Below are 18,043 nucleotides of genomic sequence, written 5' to 3'. Positions count from 1 at the left end.
AAGTGGAGAAGAAAGACAAAAAAACTAATTAGGGTTTTTAATGCTAGGAATAAAAGCGGGATTATGAAAATTAGGGGTGCAGAAAGAGAAAATGAGGTGCAGGAAGAAATGACCTATCCGTTGATTATCAGTGTAAAAATTGATATAAATTGAATTCATCAATGTTCTTTTAATTTTTGTTTTTAATTGATCTGAATAGTTTGATAACTTTAACATCGACCCTAAAAATCACAGTTAACTTAAAATACGAGTTAGAATATCAGTTATAAAACCTGTAAAGGAAAAGAAAAAGACATTATTTTCCCCATTATGCTACAACTATTCCTACATTTTTCTTGTTTCATTCTCACTTAATTCAAATGAATTCAAAGAAAGTTTACTCAATGGTAGCTTTTAGGCTAGTTTACACCAGCACATGTGGTTTCTTGCAATTTCATTTAATATCTTTACTGTTTATATGTTTAATGTAAACTAAGATCAATTTATGTAAAATTTAAAAATAGAAACTTTGAAAACTTAAAAGAGAAGAAAAACTTCTACTTTGAGTTTATGGAAAATTTAATTTATTTTGTTTTTTCTCTTCTGGAAGTTTTATTGAAAAAACTGACCATCGCACCAAAGCTTCTTGAATGAGAAACACGACAAACATATATCAATTGGTAAATTTATTTTGACAAATTTAATCGAAAAATTTATTGAAATAAATGAAAATACCCCTTTAAGAAAAGTGAGGAGCCACTTTGGTTTTGAATTTACATTCTAAGAATCTAAAATCAACCCCATAAAAGTCATTCAAACATTCTGAGAGTACATGCCATCATCATTGATAATACATAATATACGAGGATAAGAGAAAGTGGTTGGTGGTATATTATTCACAATGATATACTAAATATTATTAATGTTATTGTAAGAAACAGTAATGATAGATCTGAGACAAACTCCAAGAATATGTACATTGCCGAATAATATGTTCATATAGCCAGATACAGGAACACAATTGCCTGCACCAAATGCAACAACAGAAAACAGCCACGGATTGCCACAAGCTGGAGACAAACTCAGCTGAACTGAGACATAAAAACAGTCAAGTTACCATGCATTAGGAAACTGAATACACCAACCATGTGAAATTGAGAATTTCCCCAAACAAACTTCCTTCAGCATTGCATTATTTGCTCCTCTCAAACCCCCACCAAACACAACACAAGACCATGTTCTTTTTTTTTTTTTTTTGCTAAGTTCAGTTTCTCAATTGGTGGTTTCAGAATCACTGTGGTTATCTTCTCCATCATCAAACATTGTGGGGCTGTCTGAGGCAATCTCTAAGTTTCCTACAGACTCCAGGTCAATAGAAGTGTCTCCTAACTGTGCTGTGGCCAGCCTCAACATTATGTTATGAATAATGTTGGATTGTTCAAGCTTGAACTTGTGCTCTGAGGTGTGTTGTTGGTTGAATCGACCGGGGAGTTTGGAACGAGATGCATAGCAATCACCACAAAGATCAAAACCCATCTTCTCCGTACAATCAGCACATCTATATCTATCTCCAATTATTGGAAACATCTGTCATGAGTAGTCACACATTAGCATTCTACACAAAAACTAGCAGCATGAGAGTTATAGAAACTGCAGCTTCAAGAGAAAAACTATGTTAAAAAGAAGTGAAATAAGGACTTGTATGTTAACTGTTTTCAAAAACAATTTTTCTTTTCTAGAGTTTGTTTCTCTCCAAAGCAAATTTGGAAGTGTTTTTCCGAGTATATTTATTATTTCTTAAACTGTCTCTTGAGCATTTGAACAGAGGACTAGAAGAAAACAGGACAAGAAAACATGTTATTTGTTTTGGAAACAGTTTTTTAACCAGGTAAATTTCAGAAAGACAAATTGATTGGAATTATTTTAGAAAACTATTTTTAAACAAAAATGTTAAGAGGGAATCAAACAGGCCTGAATCTTCAGGCTGGCATCTTAACCCTAAAGAAATAGTAAACTCTTGTCTCTTTGCTAAAGCAAAGATTGTGTTAATTATCACTTTGAACAATACACAAAAATATGGCTTCAACAGAATGCAATTTCCATATAAAACCATATATAGATCAACTTGAAAACAACAAAATTGAAATTAGTTATCAGATATATCTATGAAGGTATGTTTAATGTAGTGTAGATCCTTGAAACATGAAAATACAAAAGTATTGTAAGTTGGCAGTGTGCAGCAAATAAGCAACTTATTATTATAGGTTTGGAGCTTGAACAGGGAACCTATAACTCTCTTTGTGCACATGAGATACCTTAATTGTCAATTACAAGTCAATACCTAGTCGTTAAGAAAGACAAGCAACCACATGAAATTACAGCCACCTATTTAGATCAATGAAATAGAGAAACTTGATGTAGCTTATGACCTACTATAGGACAATAAGTGAAAAGAATATAAAAGGCACGATAAAAACAAAAGAAAATGGAACCAGAGCAACAAAATGAACAAAAAAATGGAAAAGATATGATGGAAGAGAACTTTTACCCCGCAAAAATCACAACCAACTCCAATGTGAACTTTTGAGTCAGGATCTGACCACCAATCTGTATTTTCTCCTTTGTTACCCTTATCCAATGAACCTGAAAGAAAACCAACACAAGTAACTAGAAGAACATGAAAAAAGATAGAAAAATAATGAAAGAAATACCGTATAACAATAAATCAACCACCACTTAGGAAATATCTGGAAAACAAAATATTTAAGAGTATTGTAGATGACATCATAAAAACGACTTCCATATTGTAATATATTTCATAAGTTGTTTGGTTGTTTAAGTAAAAATATTTAGTATAAATAGCGGTTATGCTTGGATGCTAAATACTTAAACAGGCCAAACAATATAAAATATCCTAGGAAAACATGATGAATTATTAGAGAGGGGAAACTAAATACACATGTTTTTTCAAGTTTGAAGAGCAGATTCATCAATATGAAAATACAGGAACTTTTTTACCATACCTGACCGAGAGCATGAAAACTAAAACACATTTCCCAATATTCTATCACATTCTCAATGGAAAGCTGAAAGATATACACATATATTCCAATATTTACACCCAAAGCAGTACGCTTCAAGATATCAGTCATGTAATAAAAATGTATGCAATATACATACAAGAAGGAGTCTCAAGTTTGACTTTGATCTGCTTTAGTTCAATGGCATCTCTCCGCTGTCTATATTCTTCAGGAAATTGTTCCTCCAAAAAGTGATCTAACTCCAAACATACTTTTGGAGACCTATTGGGATGTGGACTTTGACAAACTTGGCATCTGAGCATGTCCTCATCTGTGTTGACAACGCAAGTTTGACAGTATACTGATGGGAATGCGGAAAAGTAAAACAAAATCAATATACCACTTAAGTGTTTTATTAATAAATCCAATTGAAAAGAGAAACTTAAGTGCATTGAGTACCATGGCCACAATTAAGAACTACAGGACGAAAGAGCAGTTGCTTGCACATTGTACACGTCACATCTGCAACTGATAATTTCTGTTCGAGAGAAATATCTTCCTGAGGCAATTTTTTTCTTTTAGCAGGAGTTCCAACAATATCAGGCTCTCCATTAGAATAGACTGTTCCTTCGTCTCTTTCATGGGTGGTGGACCCTGATTGCTCCATACATTCAGAAGTTCCCACATTACATGAGTTGGATGTCAAATTCATAATAGAGGAGGAAGAAGGGATACCAGAATGACCAAATTTAGCTTGTGATTCACATGTCTCAGGATCAAATTGAGGAGAGTAGAATCCTGATTTCTTTTCTTCCTCTGAAGCAAGAGTTCAATAAGAATGATTGTCAAAACTAGCCCAACAAAGTAGACAAAATGATTACTTCTATGCTAAAAACAAAGAAAGAAGAAAACTGCATTTTCAAGAAGTATATAAGGAATACCAAGAATTATAATGCAGTAAAAAAGAAAGAGCAAAATCATATAATAAAATTTTGAATATCCATAAAACCTGAGGACATAAATCAAAAACAGAGAAGAAAATGTTTATCAGTGAAAGGCCTAATTTATATAAACTTCTCAATAAATACTGTGTAACAGAAGAAAATGAGGTAAGATGAATCATTCTTGCACAAGTTAAAACTAATTTATGCACTTTAGTTTTTCCTTTAATTTTTCTCATCTACTCCTTAAGCTAAGGTGCATAACTTGATTCCAACATATGCGAGATGTTTGGTTCGTTTTACTTTCCTATTTCTTCTCAAATATCTGTTTTACGAGAAGTTTATCCAAACTGAGCCAAATTCTACTTAATCCAAGACAGATAGATACTTCTAATAGTTGCCAGTATCAAGTACCTATTACAGCACGGAATCCCATGTGAATTACACAGACACAGTGGAAGATATTTGTTATAATATGTGACGTAAAGACAAGGATTTACAATTACCCTACTATAATTACAAATACAGCATGAAATCAGACTCAAACAACCATATTTACATCATTTCTAACATTTCTCTTCATGTCGTAGCATACAAATATGTGCAGTAATCTTTAACATATGTAACTTATTTGAAGACCTCCCAATGACTTGGTGAAGACCTCTACTAGTTGATCAATTGAATTGAATAATCTAGATTTAATGTCTCCAGATAAGGTCTCTGAAATTAAACAACAATCTATCTGAATATGTAGGGCTATTGACTATGGTACACAACTGTAATTGTTTATATAACAAACATGGATTGGTTGATTTCTCATTGTCAATGTTGCTGTGCATGCAGCTATGTTTATGGTAAAATATTAGGATCCCACTATTCAATACAGTGATCTATTAGATTTGGAGAGCATCTAAAATAACTAGTGAATTACAACTCTGTCGTACAAAAATTAGTGCATTGGTCTTTGCAGCCATAATGTCCTCTCAACAATTCCACGATTTGCCTCCCATTAAGCTATATCCCTTAAACTATACCGTATTAACCATCTTGGGGTTAATGCCACTGTATTTCTCTTTTCTACAAGCATTTCACTACAGGAGAGGTTGTTTCACTAAAGTATTAAAATGGCTCGTTGCTTACTAAGAGAATAGAGAAGATGAACTTTATGAATATTCAGACAGCTTATGACTACTCCACTAGAGAGGAAAACCTAAAATGAAAGGAAAGGAGAAGGCTGGTTACTTTAAACTGCCAGGATTATAACATTTTTTTTTCTTAACGACAAAAGTTCTGTTACTATGTCCCCTACCGCCCTGCATGTTGATCATAAAAAGACCCTCTATCACAAGAGAAGTAATTCAACTTATGTTTAGTTGTACAAAAACAATTTGGTATCAGATCCATATGGTCTGATTATATGTGCTGTAAATTACGAATTTTTATGATAAAAGTATGCTCGATGAAAATGTAATTGGTGAGATTATCAATAAAAAATTTATACATTGTCTTACATAGTTCAAATTAAAGCTCTTGACCTTGGGAGTCTTGTTTCTACTTCCACACAAATAGCCGCCACTACCCATAACAGGTGGAGCAATTGGGACCTCTTGAGCCCATACAAGGGGGTGGTGATGTCCCATTTGACTCTGATTTGAGTAGTTCTGAATTTTAATTTATTTTTTTGTGCTTTTGCCAAACAAGTTCTCTTTGTTACGTCTCTGCACTTTAGTGTTTTTTCAATGCCTAGTATGAAAGTCAATAAGGAGAAACTAGATTGTTTGAGAACAATAATTGAATCAATGAATAAGTCCCTTGGATTGTATGCCCTATCCATAAAAGGAAATACATTCAATATTATTGGTTTTGTATCTCTAGGTCTTTGGTATCTTGATTCAGGAGCAATGGATCACATGACCATTTCCTATGCTCTACAATTCATATTTCAAAATTACTAGAAAACAACTCCTTAAAGTTGTAAATGATAATAGTGTACCCATAAAGAATGTTTTACATATCTCATAACTAACAAAAGTCTTGTCTCTGTACAAGAACTTACAAAAGATTCAAACTATTTACTAACTTTTTTTCTTCTTAATGTATATTCGAAGACCTTGCTTCCCCAGTGTCAAGTTTACCATGTTGAATCTTTGGCTGTGTTGTTTTTGTTGACTATCATAATCCTAATGTAGCAAATTAGATCATAGAGCTCTTAAATGTGTATTTATTGGTTATCCTGTAAAAAGTGGTACAAATGCTATTTTCTTTAGAGTCATCGTGATTTTACCACCATGGATATCACCTTTTTCATGAAACAAAATTCTTTTATGTTAGTCATCGGCTTCAGGAGGAGAAAACACTTGAAACAAAGGAGTTCTCCTTCTTGTCATTACAATATGTCTTCATAGGATGCTCAAGATCTAAGTGATGAAGTCACCATAAATGAGATCAGACCAACTCAAAGTGTGGAAGAAAAGGACAAATTCTTTTGGTAAAAATATCAAAGAAAACAATCCATTTAGCAAGAAGAGTTATTTGACTCAAAAGGTGAGGATTCCAGAAGATAACAGTAAGGAGGTAATTGTTATTGAGAATTTACCAATTACATTGAGAAAAGAAATGAGATAGTGTGTTAAATATCATATTTCTTAATATGTCTGCAGCGACAATCTGTCTAATAAACATTCAAGCTTTATTGGTGTCATAGAAATTCCTATCTCAATCTAAAAAACCATAAAAAGTGAACACTGACTAAAGCCATCAGAGAAAAGACGAATGCATTAGAAAGAAACTCAACATGGGAGAGTGTTGAAAAACCAAGAGAAAGAGGGACTGTATGGTGCAATTAGAACTTTAGAATTTTAAGTGAAATATAAGGTAACACACTCTAACTTAATGAAAGGTTTTATGTCTCATGTAACTTGTAATTTGTTAATTTAGAGGGCCAATAAGTAAATAAGTAATAATAAAGGACAAAACAATAATTGGAGTTATAAAGAGTGGTTTCTTGATGATGATATTTGATGGGCCTAGCAAAAATCACAGGGTTTATATTTATATAAATCACTGATGCAAAAACAAAGTCCATTCCCTACCAAGTAGTAGGTTTCGTAGACCAAAAAAGAGATCATGGAATGAAAAGTAAAGGGAGTGAAACCTTAGGGCTACAGTTATCAAAATCGTGAGCCAAATCATAAACTCCTGCAAGTTTACGTTCCCACACCCTCAAACCTAGCTAACTCACATATAGAATCGTTTCTTAGTAGGCTTGTGCTAAGAAGTGTTGAGAAGTGAACTTTAAACCTAACTCAATCTTACAAAATACTGACTTGTAAAATAAGGTTTGCACCAACTTATATATTGTAAATTGGCCTTTCTCTAGTTGATGTGAGACTTCCAACACACACCCCTCACGCCGAGATATATACACATCTCATGTATGGGACTAAACATCAATGGGTGGTTCGATAGTGGCCCGATAGTGAGTGGACCATAAACCTAACAAACAATAAACTTCGTTAGGATAGGTTCTAACCCATGGCTTTGATACCAATGGATATCAAAGAAAAGTGGTAGAAATAGTGGTGGAAAAAAGGATCAATGGATATGTTTTATAGAAATCCAATTGCTACAATAGAGAAGAGAAGAAAAAGGAAAAAAATAAGGCAAGCTTATATCAAAGTGACAAATTTAAAGCCATCAGTGCATCAATATATTCCATGATTTTGGTATCAAGCAGGTTTGTCATTCAACCTTGAAAGATTATATGATTGATGTTTTCTGTGCTTATGGACCTAACTTTCTAGCTCCTACTACCATGCAATTATAATTCCACTTCTCAACAAGGAAGTTGATTACACTGAAAAGTTGTTGGAAGAAAATTCATTGCAGTGGAGCCAACTTGGTTATTCAATTGTGTTGGATGCATGGACCGACCAAAAGCAATGATATTTGATTAACATTTTGATGAGCTCCCATGCAAGGACAATGCTTGTCAAGTCCATTAATGTTTCCAAACTTAAGAGGGGGAAAGTTATTTGGGATGCTTGATACCCTTGTAGACAAGATCAGAAAAGAAAATGATGTTTAAGTTATCCTAAAGTCCACTCCTTAACATGGTAGTAGTGGAGAGAGTTTTATTTTGGGCAGTTTTTTTCAGAACAATGTATTAGGGAGATTTGAATTCATTTTCAATTTATAGTTGGTTTATTTGTTGGATTACATTTTGGATTTAGGGTTTGATTTTGAGATTAAATAAAAGATATTGAAATTTACAAATTTTACTAAGTATCTTAGTAGCATCCCAGTCGAGATGTTATAGTGACTGTGGGATTAGATATTTGTGAATGGTCTAACAAGAGCCCAATAGTGGCAGCACAATAGTCTAGTTGAGAATAAAAAAATAATATAAAGTTGACGGCTTAAGAGATCCCTTTTGTGATCTTCTATTTATAATTATAGAAATTGATATAATGGAAGACGAAAGATCAAACGACTAACCTAGATTCCTAGGTACAACTCATATAGAGTGCACCACACTCCTAGGTACAAGACTAGGTACTAATCATGATTACAGCAGATAAGTGATTCTCAATGCACTACTTTTATTTCAACATTCCCCCTCATGCTGGAGCATACAAGTTGTATAACCCAAGCTTGGAATAGATAAACTCAATCCAAGTCCCTTAAGAACTTGGTCACCATTTCTACAAGCTGATCATTTGATCTAACAAACATAGTACAAACTTCTTTAGACAACATTTTTCTTGGGTGAGACAATAGATGTGGGAACCTTGACTTAGAACAAGATGCACTTTGACACAGCCAACAGTCGGAGGAATTGAATGATCAATTATAATAGACTTCAAGAGTGCGTGGCATATGACAATGGCCAGTGAACATCAGACTAGGCTGGTAGAAAACAGAGGCTGATAAATAGCTAACAATAGCTATGGAGAATAATATTAGATGGTGGTGCACAACCGCATAAATTCAATTAGGATGATTTTGTCAAAGAAGATTGCCATCAACAAAAAATAGCGGCCAACAGTGGCGAACAACGACAGACTGCAGTAGACTAGATTTCCATCAACAACACATGGCAGACAACAATAAACTACGGCAGAAAAGAATGCCATCAACAATAGATGGTGGCCAGCAATGGCTGACAGCGATAAACTATGGCTGACAAGAAGATTACCATCGACGATGGACGTGGACAAGGAAAAATACACGATACTTTTATGGAATAGGACAAAACAAACACCATACGCCTAGCAGTAGAAGACGAATGGCGTGATTGGCAAAATTCCACTAGAAGACCAATAGTAGCTTGTTGGAATTGAACCACTAAAATGATTAAGAAAAACAAGCTATTCCTTACAAGCTTAACAGATTTCCCAAATCACTGGGAATAGACCAAAAACAAACTCCCTTTCACGCCGTGAGCAACCTTCAACCCATAACTTTGGTTGTGAAATTCCTTGGCTGGCTTAGAACTGATCCAAATACTTGGTAGCAAGATAAGTCAAATCCAAAGTGCAGGACAATTGTTCTATTAAGGAAGGGATTTTTCACTTGGGGAGTTCACATGCAAAGTTGCACATAACATATGGAGCTCATTTGACACCCTTGGCAAAGACTGAATACCTTATAGCTTCATATATCTGCATAGGAAATTAAACTACATTTTTGCATGATGAAGGTACTCCACATGTGCTAGTGAGCTTTGTACAAGAAGATACATGGTTGTGAGGGCTTGACAGAAATGGAGAGAAAAAATTAAGGAGCTACATGTGTTCGACAAAATTGGTGTTGCGGGGAAGAAGATGATGGCTCAAGCATTGATGTTGTTACTAGTGACGCACCTGGTTGCTATCAACAGTGACAATAGAGACTCAAATTTGCAGTGACAATAGGAGATGGAGAAAACTAAGAGATCCACCAAATGACTTCGAACAAAATGAGACTTCAACAACACCTTAGATAAGAGGCAATAGCTTGTTGCAAGTAGAGACAAAGATATATTGTAGAAACGCAATAAACATGAAAACCTAAGTTTCCAAGAGAGAGAAAAAGCTTAGGACACCCACCGAATGACTTCAAAACCAGGAACCAAGGGCATATATAAACTCAACGTGCTCTGGCGAGTCAGACGATGGTGGCATGAAGAACATCCAACCACTGGAAGGCGGCACATGAGTTGTACATGCTCGATGGTGATGAGGAGAGGTGACCTTGATTCGGTGGTCGCCGACAGCGGACGGGGTCGGAGGTGGAAGGCGGCGGCGAATGATGGACAACATGGAAAAAGGGATGAAGATAATTGAGATTAGGAGTGCAGGACTTCTCATTAAGATATTTTGCACACAAGTGTTTGAAAGACTTGATTCCGACAACTTGGCTCTGATACCAAGTTGAGAATAAAAAGATAATATAAGATTGAGGGCTTAAGAGATCCCTCTTGTGATCTTCTATTTATAATGATAGAAACTGAAACAATGGAAGACGAAAGATCAAAAGACTACCCTAGACTCCTAGGTACAAGACTAGACACTAATCATGATTCTAGCAAATAAATGATTCTCAATGCACTACTTATTACTTATTTCAACAAGTCCCAATGAACATGGCTAGAATAGGTTTTAAATGGCTCTGCCATCTTAGTAAGTGAGTTTATGTTTAACTCAACCTCACAAAACCAACTTGTAGGGTGAGCTCTGCACTCCACTTATATATATTATAATTTGACATAATTTCTAGTTGATGTGGGAACTCCAACAAAGATATATCTCCTAAAGAAGAGTTTATATAGTTTTACTAAATCCCCATGAGTAAGGTTTGGGAGATTTACAAAAACAAATAGTTTCCTTAGGATACAAGCAAACCCAATGAGATCATACTGTATTCATAAAATACTCTATTACAAGTACACTCACTATATTGTTGATCTTTGTGAATGATATAATTTCAAGATATGATGAAAAAGAGAAATTTGCTTTAAAGGATTAATTAACATCCCAATTTAAAATGAAAAACTTATGGAAACTTAAGTATTTCGTCAAAATAAAGGTGGATTATTCCAAAAATGACATTTTCATCTCCCAAAGAAAGTATGTATTTGATCTCCTCAAGAAAACATTTTGCAATGTAAAACTTCAAAAGTTCATACTAAACAAAATCATATAATAAATTTGGAAATGAACAGAGTTCTCTTCTAGAAAAATTTATTTATCTATCACACACAAAACCAAACATTGCTTATGTAATTAGTATGATAAATTAGTTTAACCATAATCCAATAGAAAGACACGTGCTAGAAAATGACAAAAAAACTGTAGTACTTGAGCAAGCCCAAGAATACGGCTACTGTCCAAGAATATCTACAATATCTTTATATTGGTTAGAAGAAAATAACTTTAGAATTTTCCTATTCATTTCAACATATTTTTATTTCCTTATTTTAAAGAGTTTGATTTTACAAATAGAGACAATGAGAATGTAATTGGTATGATGGTTATCAATAAAATAATTATTTATTTCTTAGCATTGCTCAAGTATTTGAATTCAAGAACATAGCAACAAAACTTTTGAATGGAGGAGAGGAACCAAGCCCACTTGAAACCTCATGCTGAAGTGAGGTTGGTTATGTAGACTAATTAACCAACAACTTAGAACCATTGAGATTTACTGAAAAGAAAATTTCAGGTACTTGGATCAAGTTTTTCTAATGGTTTCTCTTAATCTTTCGTTAACTCTTCCTCTATCATTTTGAATTGAACTCCCTTCCCTTTGATCAACTTTTCTCACTAGAATCTACATTGATCTTTTTCCACATATAACCAAACAACCTTAAGTGAGTTTCCATAAAAGGTGCTAACCAAAATTTTTCCCTTAATCATCCCTCCATCTTAGCATTGGGATGTGTAAAATAGAACAAGAGATCCTAAATTGAGCCTGCACCAATTCAGAAAAAATAATGGGCGACAGAAGTACGCAATAATAACTCATAATCAATCATGTTGGAATGCATTGATCACACGGCTTGAACATATCACCATCAATAGAAGACCATAGAAATTTTAGAAACACACCATTATATTCAATGCATTGCACAATAAATCATTGAGATGTATAAGAATCATTGCACACATATTTAGTATGCTCGTGCATAGGCCATTAGGGAAAGGGATATACCAAGCGTTTGCTCTTCCCTTCTCTTGTAAGGAACAGTATAAATCTTAAGGAGCAAAAAGTGAAGCATTTGGCAGACTGTTGGGAAGTGATAGTATTGATGCCTACATACTGGACATTGAGACTCGCGCAGACAATTCATGGAATTATAGACACACCAGAAACAGCATATATGGCCACATGCTGCAAATAGAGAGGAAAAAAAACAGAATTTATCAAACTGATAACATAATCACATGCATCTCTAGAAAATAATGCTGCCTTACATAGCACAATGGGTTTGTATAATAGATCCCTGCACAATGAAGTAAAACAAAATCAGTACACACAATTTGAAAAAGGAAAATATAGCAGCTCACACGCCGACTTAAAATGACACAATAGCCAATCCATTTTTTCAAACAATAGATTAAAAATTTCGAAGCTCAAGAATTTGAAACCTTTATTCCTTCCTCAAGAGACAAGATTTTTGGGTTTTGGAGTCAAAATTTCATTTGCCATTTTGCAAACAAAAAATAAGGAACTATTACTCTGATTTATTCCTTTTCTTAGCATTTACACAACGCCCAACGAATTTCGCATTCAATCGAAATTTCGAATGTAAAATGCGAGTGCACCAACTTCAGATCGAGAAAAAGAAAAATAACCCTGGAATAGTCCACATCATCTAAGCTTGAATCAAGAAAAAGTTTCATGTTTTTGAAGAAATAACGGCATCCCTGGTGAACCTCTTGAAATATGAATAAGAATTGAAGCACACAATTGAACCTTGAAGAACAACACATCAAAGGGTGTTTCACTTTGGAAACATAAGAGCTCCAAATTATATGCAATTAGAAGAGACTTACAGACAAACGCAGCATACGAATGAATCAGGGATTTCTTCGTGTTCATTGTCCGCAAAGATTCGATCTCTGAGTGCGTTGTTCTCCATTTCGTGAATGTCCCAACAACGCAGAGAGAGAATGCGGTGGTGTCACAGAAGAATCAGGATAGGAATGAACAAAGGAACCTGGTGTTCTACAATATATTTTTAATATTTAATATTTAATATTTAATTATTACGTACATATAAAATTAAAAAATTGTCTAATTCTCTTCTCCCAAAGGAAAAGGTCACATTAAATAAAAAATATTTTTCTGACTGAATTTATAAAATCCTCAAAAGATAAAATAAATTGAATACAGTAAAAGAATTAAATTAATAATTAAATATAGCATTGGAAATTACGTATTATGGTGCATCTCATTTCTTATTTATTTAATAAGTTTAGTTCATAATAGAAAAAAAAAATAGCTTTCATATTTTTAGTGTTTCTCAACTCAACTTTTAAAAACCGGTAATTTTAATCATTATTCAATTTTAAAAAACATATTAATTGTTTAGGAAAAAGAGACTACATTTATATTTTCTTTTTAAGTTTGAGAATTCAACTGAATATAGGAACTTTAACTATGTTTGACCATATAAGAACTAAAAATATTATTTCATCTAATTTTTAACTATTAATAAAAGGAGTGCTACTAATTGAATTTAAATAGGTTAGGCTTAAAATAAGTTTGACTTACTTAAAAAACTTAAATTCAAGTTTGATTTATTTTTGGTTGTGATTTTTATTTAAGGTTTGTTCTAGCTTTTTGAGATTTTAATTATGAGATCCAATAAATTTTAATAATTAAAAAATATATAAAATTAGAAAAATATATTTTTTAATATTTTAAGTAAAAGATAAACGGTTAGCTACAACTTAAACTTATTTTATTTTAAAATATTTAAAAAAAATATCTAGTTAATAATTATTTAAATAGAAAATAATATTAATAAATATTATTAGATATTAGTTTATATTCTATTGGTACAAATTAAAAGATATCGTGAGACATTGTTAGATATTATGAGATATTTTTATATACAGTTATATATCTTGTTAGATAATAATAAAAAATGTATTTTTCTTTTAAATAGTAGGCTTATAAATATATAGGAGAACAAAGTTTAAGAAAGAAATTCAAGTAAGAAAGAAAAGAGAAAGTTCTAAAAGTTGAGCTTTGAAGGAGCAGAATGAGTGAAGAGTAAGAGGTAAGGGAAAGGTTGAATTTTAAATGGTTTAGTTATCTTAATTGTTTTACTTGTTTTAATTTTTTTAATTTTTTTTTGTCTTATTTGTGAATGTGTTTTGGTTGTGTACAAAATCATGAATGGGTAAGAGATGATTCTTGATATGTTTGTGTGTGTGTGTTTCATCAAAAAGTGAAGTCTTGGATTTTTGATAAACTCCGAGAGAGCAAGTGGTCTTTATCCATATAAAAATCATGAGAATGAGTGAGAAGAGTAACTCTACATAGTTGTACCGAAGGTGAATTTTGTCGGGACTCACAATGAGAGTAATTGAAAGTGGCACCTGTGAGTTTCATAAGACTCCTAGGGAGTAAGGGAAATGGAGCACGTATTAGTAAGCTACGTGCGAGAGTTACAAACTCGTCCTGATGTTGAGATCACTAGTGGTTGCATTATTTGTTGTGATAACATGTTTTGTGTGATTGTGTGAAACAAATAGTATAATTAGATGGTGTTGCGAGCTAGTGTGGTTATGTAAGGTTTGAATAGGTTGTTATATTATGATTGATGAGTATTCTGGTTATAATGTTTTGATGTTTTATGTTAACTCACCTTTCTATTTTGGTTGTTGGTTATGATTTTCACATACGATAATAGTATTTTATATGAGAACATATGATAGTACGTGTATTAAGGAAAGACACACGACCCTATGGACAAGGGTCACTTCAGATAATCTTTTAATTTTATATTTTTTCTTTTGAATAAAGTTTATTTATAATTTTTAATTATGTAATTTATGTTAATTATATTATAGACTTTTAGTAAGAAAAAAATTGGATGTTACATTAATTTAGTCACTTAACAAACTTAAAAACCTAATCTTTTAATTTTATGTTTTTTTTTGAATAAAGTTAGTTTATAATTTTTAATTATGTAATTTGTACTATAGATATTTAGTAAGAAAAAACATTGGGTGTTACATTAATTTAGTCGCTTAACAAACTTAAAAATTTAATTTTTGTTATGCTTTTTAGGTTGACATGACTTATTCTTATTTGTCTTATTCCATGTAAAAATAAAAAACACTATGGACTATGAAAAGTAAATGATAAAATATATTTTAAGTCCTTAAAAGTTAGTTTTGTTTCTACATTTTAAATATAATTTTCCTGCTTTTTTTTAGTCCCTCGTATATCAAAATAAATTTAGGAATAATATAGAAAAACTCCATTTACATTTCAGAAAATACAAGAACTTTATAAACGTAAGAAGTAAAGCTAAATTAAATGAATTTTGAGGTAAAACCCATTTTATTCAAGTTAAAATATTAGCTACTCAATTTATGAAAACATTATGCAAATGGGTAGCTTAAGGTTTCTAAGAGGCAAGTATAACTTGTATAAAATATACTCTATAATAATGTCTTAAACTATAGTATTATAAAAATGGTAAGTAAATATTTTATTTCAATGCATTATAAAAATGTTTTAATATAGTTAAAATGTCAACTATTGCCTTTTATTCATTTTTTTTCATAAAGTTTACATATTTTATTCCAGTTTGATTTGACACGAACATGATCATAAATTAAGCATTTATATTATATATGTTTTTAGAAATATAGGTTAAATAAAGAGGAATAAGATGAACTATGAAAGACTTTTACGAAAAAGATTATTAACTTTAACTACATTAATTTGAATAAATTTGTAAAACAAGCCTTATAAAGATTTGAAATATATTATTAATTATTTTTTAAATTTCAAGAATATTAAATATATAATAAATAGTATATTAATTGAAAAAGTATGAAAAAAAGAGATAAACATAAAGATTTATAGTAATTTATTCTATTGGAAAAGTTACATTTACTGATCTAATCACTCTTATTAAATCAATCTAGTGTATTTCAAGCATTAAGAAAAATCTTCAAGAAAACAAGAAAATATAACATCCAACTAGATTTTCTATCATCACTTGTAAAATTATAACACAAAAGAGAAGAAAAGTGAAAAAAAAAAGAAAAGTATAGGAATAAAATCACTTGGAAAAGTATGAACATATATAGGAAAGATGTTGGATAAAAGATACACAATGAACTTCTTGAAGCAAGGATTCGATTAAAATATTAAAGTAAGAAAGATCCAAGTAAATGTTGATTTTTCTCATGTTAAGGTCCTTCTTTATAGTAAAAGAATTTTCTGAATAAATGAAATTGACTTTTTTGTAATTTCAATAAAAAAATGAGAGAGGTATGAGTACTTTTATACTTGATAATTTCAACCTTACATAATATTCAAATAATAATAATATAATAATTGACAACATGATTAAAAATACAAATTACAACCTAAATCCAAGATCAAATTCTTCGTGCATCATTATCAACATAACATTGTGGTTGCAAGCATCCAAATTTTAAAAGTCAAGCTTCTATATTAATAATTTATACCTCTAATTTTCTTAACATTTTTTTTCAATTTCAATTAGTTATTTGCAACTCTATTTCTCCTCAACCAATTTAATAAGATCACACTTGAAATTTTAACAATCTACTCATTAAAAATGAAAATTCGTTTAGTAAAGATGGTGATTAGAGGGTTACCAATGGTAGAAATAAATTTGCCACTCTATCAATGCTTGATTCCAAGTTCAAGTCCCTCGCATTAAGATCTTGTTGTTTCTTTTATAAATCTTTCTCTCTGTGCATTTTTTTTTTCAATAAACTAAGAAAATCTTGTTTAGTAAGTCTCTTTAAAGCACAATTTATTAAAGTCACATTTACTTTAAGGAAAATGATATTTTAACCCACTTTTTTTGACCCACTTTTAACCCACCACTTCAATCACCATTAGATCATCTTTTTTTATTCTTTTTGGTGATGTGATGTATGATCTAATGGTGATTGAAGTTGTGGGTTAAAAGTGGGTCAAAAAAAGTAGGTTAAAGTATCATTGTCCTTACTTTAATGAATGAATAAGAATAATTATTCAATAATCGAGTCAAAAGTAATACAATATATTAACATTTGTAAGATTTCTCTAATGGGAAAAATATTTGGTTGGACATACTCTTAAACTTTATATCAAATACATCTTTGAATCACTCTTTTTTGGGGTTGATTTAACCCTATTTTCCATGCATTTCCTTGGGATTTTGAGTGTGCTATGTCACATTCCAAATTATCTACATGTTAATGTTAGATGGAGTGCCCTTATAGCAATTTATGCTCTTATATAGTTGGAGTTAGGGTTCTTCATTTCTATGCAGTCATAATAATTACATAAAGTAGAGGAATTAACATAACAAGGGTGAACATTTCTTCTTCTTGTGGAACAAAATTCAACTACACTAGAATGGCTAGTACAAAGTTCTTCAACCTTTCGTACCTTTGGATAACTTCTCGGTATTCAAGAGATAAAAAGTTATGTAAAGTAAAAAAGGAAATGTTGTTTATTACTATTAACAACTTAACAAAACTTTTCAAAATGTGGGTTCTAATAAAGAAGAGTTAATGACTAAGATCAACATAATTTATAAGTTAGGAATGCAAGCTCAATTTATAATGGTTACTTACCAATAGAGAATAAAAAGGTTCTTTGATCATATTTTAAATAAGATATATGCAAATGTTTAGGAATTGGAATCAATTAAGAACATAAAATTGGGAATTTTAAATAAAATAAAGAAAACCTGGATAAAGGGAAGGCTTCACAAATCAATGTTTGATAAGGCTAAAGATGATCGTTACAAGAATTGGGAAATTCTTGATCAAATCGCAAGATGCAAGAAAAACCCTAGTAGAGATAACCTCACTGTTATTTTTGGAAAAAATGTTCTACCATATTATG

The 18,043-nt window shown here is 31.7% G+C and overlaps 1 protein-coding gene across 2 annotated transcripts; it reads right to left on the bottom strand.

Annotated features, from left to right (window-relative positions):
• Positions 1-932: 932 nt before the first annotated feature.
• LOC114185487 (E3 ubiquitin-protein ligase PRT1) lies at positions 933-13,140 on the bottom strand. Of its 2 annotated transcripts, XM_028073228.1 has the most exons (8): positions 12,979-13,140; positions 12,397-12,425; positions 12,134-12,313; positions 3,735-3,815; positions 3,459-3,653; positions 3,160-3,360; positions 2,528-2,622; positions 933-1,566 (listed from the first exon to the last, which is right to left on the bottom strand). In XM_028073228.1, exons 1-8 carry the CDS (start codon positions 13,062-13,064, stop codon positions 1,252-1,254), a joined length of 1,182 nt encoding a protein of 393 aa, XP_027929029.1. In that variant the 5' UTR covers positions 13,065-13,140; the 3' UTR covers positions 933-1,251. The 2 variants fall into 2 exon arrangements, with proteins under 2 accessions (XP_027929029.1, XP_027929028.1); XM_028073227.1 differs by having other exon boundaries at positions 3,459-3,815.
• Between the last annotated feature and the right edge of the window lie 4,903 nt (positions 13,141-18,043).

This window comes from Vigna unguiculata, chromosome 5, assembly GCF_004118075.2.
Source record: "Vigna unguiculata cultivar IT97K-499-35 chromosome 5, ASM411807v1, whole genome shotgun sequence".
Lineage (NCBI taxonomy): Eukaryota > Viridiplantae > Streptophyta > Magnoliopsida > Fabales > Fabaceae > Vigna > Vigna unguiculata.
The sequence above is the reverse complement of the archived record's forward strand: the minus strand, read 5'-3'. Positions and strand labels throughout refer to the sequence as shown.

What these genes read in the sequence shown, in the direction of transcription:
- LOC114185487 (XM_028073227.1), bottom strand. Translation starts at nt 13,064, where the DNA reads ATGGAGAACAACGCACTCAGAGATCGAATCTTTGCGGACAATGAACAC. An exon ending in TTCGTATGCTGCGTTTGTCT is followed by an intron (nt 12,426 to 12,978) that starts GTAAGTCTCTTC and finishes TTCATTGTGCAG; the next exon opens with GGATCTATTATACAAACCCA. An exon ending in TTGGTTGTGATTTTTGCGGG is followed by an intron (nt 1,567 to 2,527) that starts GTAAAAGTTCTC and finishes TACTCATGACAG; the next exon opens with ATGTTTCCAATAATTGGAGA.